We start from the raw sequence: 4,603 nt of genomic DNA on the forward strand, positions 1-4,603 counted from the left end.
TTTTAAGAAATTGCCTATATGCTATAACTTCACTTTGGGTCTGCTATAATTTCTTGTTTATTATGTTATTTCCTTCTAGTTTTTAACCAATGGGTTCTTTGGGAAAATCATAGGGATGTACAATATTACAGCCCCGTTTATTTTACCGATTCGAGTTTAGAATTCTAATTTTGCTACAGTAACAGTCACATCTAACTTTTTTGCTACTGTAAAAAGTTCTCACATAAAGTCACATCTTAACTCGAATCAGCGAATTAAACGGGCCCTACGTATGTAGCTTTTTCTCTCCTGGACCTCACTAAGACCATCTCCAATGCAAATGCTAATGTCAATTGTATATTTACCATCAAAAAGTGTGATATGGTACGTTATTTTCATTTTTACTCCAATACATAATGCTATTTGAGATGCTAAATTTATTTTTTTTCATAATTATTAAGCTTTGAAAGTTGTAAAAAAAACTTTCATATTTAATATAGTTAGAAAATGCAAAACTTGCATTGATTATATGAAAAAGTAAACATTTTAACCAATAGAAATCAAATACTAAATTTGTTATATGTTATACTTGGTGGGAAATTTACCACAAATTATATATTTGGCACAATAAAGAGCATTGCATTGGAGAATGTTTTTTGTATTCAAATGTTAAATTTACAATTGACACATCAATTATAGCATTGCATAATGATAGACTGACATGATAACTCAGTGCCTACACACAGTAAGGACCTGTTAGAAAGCATTTACTAATAATTTATTTGTAAATAAGAAAGTATATTAGTTATATATATTAATAATATAGTAATATACTAACAATAAATTAGAGTATTACAATTTTTTAGGAGGATATATACTATATTCGTAAATATAGTGAGTTTACTTAATTAATGTATTAAATAACTAATAGTTAGTAATTGATTACTATTATTCTAATCAGTATGAATTAATAATTAAATAAAGGACAATGTTTGCGAACTTATGCAGGGAATAACATTCAAAAACTTTCACAATCTGATATGTTAAAGACAATTAGGAGAAAAAAAGACCAATGGTTAGTAAAGGAAGTACTGATGGGCAAATGGCTTTTTAACTCTAAACTTCTTTCCACATTAAAAGATGTAGGATTATTAAGCAGTGAATTTTCTCTTTACAAGCTCAGCTTCCTTGGCTTTAAGTTCTTTCTCCCATTCTTCCGTTCCTGCGCAGATCGCATAAACAAAGGCTTAATGCCAAATGATGAAGCCACGAATCATTGTTATTATAGTAAGGATAAAATACTGGCTATGTTGTGGTGAGTACTTCTGCAGATGTTTGATGTTTCTTGCCAATTTGCAACGAAGGAAGGTCATGGAGCCATTGTCTCATCCGCAACACCTCCGGGCATATCATGCTTCACCAACCAACCAGAGACTACGTGTAACGCACGCTATCCTGACACGTCATACTTGCCGAATCTATGGCATCCCAACAGTCATTAAAGATAATTCTTTTATTAAATATTGTGGTTTTATTGCCTCTTTCTGAAGAACCGTTTATAGCTCCAGTAAATGAACTTTATAAAACCGCTTCTTTTTAGGGGGAAAAATATATCAAGGAAAAAACTCGTGTTATTATTTCAAAGTGGGAGTTTCATATGATAACATTCCCTATAAGAAATTGTTAAACTTAGGGGTGTTGCATAAAATGTTTGTTTTAAAATAATTCAATCCTAACAAATCCACGAAGGAAAAAACAACATAATTCCTCTCCCAATTCTCCTCAAAAAGATCTTACATTCGCAAAAAGGGAAACTTAATTTTTGGCTGCTTACGAATCCGTTCGGCCATAGCAAATGGAGGTAACATAATAATTCCTCTCCCAATTCTCCTCAATTTTTTTAGCAGGAAAACCAGAAGTTCTATATGTCTCCTGTTCATGATTAGCTGGTTCTAACCTCGGCACACTAAGAACAAAAGCAGCCTGGTCCACAGTTGCCGCCGCAGCAGTGATGAAGCAGCCACTTTTCCACCTTTCACGAATAAGCTCACTTGGATACTTAGAATCAACTTCGACAAACTGTTCCGAAAAGCCTGCGCCTTTCGACACAACAATTGCCCATCTACTTCCTGAAGTGGCCATGGCAGTGACAAAATATCCCTGTTCCCATTTTTCCTTAATCCACTTAAATGGAAATGAATCATTCACTTTATATATCTGGTAAAAAGACTTAGTCCCTTTCGACATTACAACTAATGAACTTCCATCCTCGGCTCCAGCTATCGCGGTTATATAAAAATCCTTCGCCCATTGTTTCTTGATCCATTCTTCATGAAGAAAAAATGGAGAGACATCATAAACTTGATCTGAGAAACCAGTACCGTCATCCATGATTAGAGCCCAAAGATTGGAACAAGAAGCAACACTGCTTATAAATAACCCGTCTTCTTTTCCCTTCTCGATCTTCGGGGACAGCCTCGAGTCTTCAACATTGAAGTGATATCTTTGCTTGGTAACCTTATCACTGGGATCGAAAACACTAATCCATTTTGTTGCAGGTGATCCCATGGAAATCCTCTTTTGTGGTTGCTCCTCATTGTTTTCCTCTTCCATCGTCAATCGTTCCATCTCTTGTCTATCAGGAGACGTCTTCTTGACAACAATTAATAAAGTATTAGATGTATTACTGGGAATTAATATTTATTGAAAATGAACACGACTATGTTTTATGAAATCTCCTTGAAGAATGTCATTTGTGTCAACATATCCGCTGAACTTTGAAACGTGCTTGTTACGCCCCATTTTCTTGCTTCTCATCAACTACTTCAAGAAGAGAATATATTTGAAGTTCAGCACCAGACTAATTTATTTGGAGCAAAGGGCATTTATTAACCCTTCAATATTATACCTAACTTTTAACTAAGTGACAGCTCACAATTCCATCCAAAAAAATATGTTTCCAAAGTTCAAGCCTTCAAGACCTAAACCTGGAGAAGTGATACAGAGAAGGGGCACGATATGTTTCAAAGTTTGAGGGCATATTGACAAAACTGACATAATTCAGGTGAAATTCGTAAAATGTATAAAATTTATCCTTATTAAATAGAACAACAATCTACATATATATATCTGTGTGTGTGTGTGTGTGTGTAAAAAAGAATATATACAAGTCTAGAGAGAGAGAGAAGCAATATGTTCGTATTTTACACGACAGGATACACATATATATACTTTTGAAAATGATACATTACAAAAAAGTTGATTTCGATTTTGTTAATGGACATTTGGGTATTTAACAAATAATTTGTTCAGTACAGTTCAGACTACTTAGTCAAGTTCTTCTTTATTTCGATTTTCGTCCAGCTATTCCTAATTGGCTAAGCTATAGTGTTTTTCTGTTCCAAACTAGTGGCTCTTAACTAGGTAATCAAACAACTTAGAAGAGACAAGAAATAAGAAAGCGAGAAACATGCCCACAAACAAAGAGGATCGGGCCGCTATACACAAGTTCGATACAAAGAGATTAGGAAGAACATGTGTCTTGACCCCTTTCATTTCACTTTCATTTCAAAAGAAATAAGAGCCGGTAAATCAGAACCAATTAATTAAGATAAAAATAAAAAGACTTTTTTATTTATTTTTATGGAATATATATATCAATATTTCTGGATTATAACTTTCATCTCACTTCCTGTTCCTATATTAATAGGAGTAGGACTTCTACTTTTTCCAACGGCAACAAAAAGTCTTCGCCGTATGTGGGTTTTTCCAAGTGTTTTATTGTTAAGTATAATTATGCTTTTTATGTAAGAAAATTTACCTGAATCGCGACATGATCCTGAGACTGACTGTCTTGCTGTGACGGTTTAAGATGTCGACTAGATACCTTTTTATAAGCGATTATGACAACCAAAAGCGCCCACAAAACCAAGCAGACCCACCCCAAAGCCGGAACCATGATGAGAAACAGCAACAGGGGAGAAAGCAGCCCTGACAAAAGGCTGACTTTTGTGGTCACCTCTTCGGCAAAACCATTGAACTTGGTGCTCGCTAGTCCGGTCACGACGTAGATACAGACAGCAATCAGAAAGGCCACCATGGTCTTGTAGTCTGTCTGAAATGGAGACTGCTGCTTCAGTTGAAGGAACGTAGCTGAAGCGCCAATGAGGGCCAAAACACATGCATGCAATGTCTTCACCACATTACCTTGTGTCCTGGATATTCGTTGGTCTCGATTCGATTACAAAATGCTCATACAATAGCATTAGATGTCATTAAAACCTCTACGGTAGGAATTGTACTTTTTCCACTACTCAGGTACTGCTGTTTTCACCGTTGGATTTACTTCTCAATGGTTTGTTCTATAAATAGGAGCAGCTTTATATCGTGTATTGCCAATTTTTAGCGCACACACTCATAAATCAACCAGGCCGTTAAAATAGCAGTTCTTATATATACCTATAGTGAAGAAAGGCAGTTCCTACCATAGAAATTTCCTTGAAGTTAAATAATAATAACAATAAAACTCAAAACTTCTCATAACGAATTAAACTCGAGTACCAACATGGCCACTATACGAGATTCTTTGTTTTGCAGCTTCCACTATATGTGCAATTGAAGAGCG

General features: G+C 35.0%; 1 protein-coding gene across 5 annotated transcripts in view; it reads right to left on the minus strand.

Moving 5' to 3' along the window:
* Positions 1 to 1,523: 1,523 nt before the first annotated feature.
* LOC21403108 (casein kinase 1-like protein HD16) overlaps positions 1,524 to 4,603 on the minus strand; it is a 4,301-nt gene continuing 1,221 nt past the window's right edge. Inside the window, exons 1-3 of one of the 5 annotated variants that reach the window (XM_010105646.2) lie at positions 4,544 to 4,603; positions 3,800 to 4,193; positions 1,524 to 2,628 (exon numbers count right to left, since the gene is read on the minus strand). In XM_010105646.2, coding sequence (XP_010103948.2) covers positions 1,810 to 2,628; positions 3,800 to 4,193; positions 4,544 to 4,545 — 1,215 coding nt within the window. In that variant the 5' untranslated portion in view covers positions 4,546 to 4,603 and the 3' untranslated portion in view covers positions 1,524 to 1,809. Of the gene's footprint in view, positions 2,632 to 3,799; positions 4,438 to 4,539 lie in introns of all 5 variants that reach the window. The other 4 variants (XM_024170475.1, XM_024170476.1, XM_024170477.1 and 1 more) reach the window with 4 other exon arrangements.

Source organism: Morus notabilis, unplaced genomic scaffold, assembly GCF_000414095.1.
Source record: "Morus notabilis unplaced genomic scaffold, ASM41409v2 Scaffold1333, whole genome shotgun sequence".
Taxonomy (NCBI): Eukaryota; Viridiplantae; Streptophyta; class Magnoliopsida; order Rosales; family Moraceae; genus Morus; species Morus notabilis.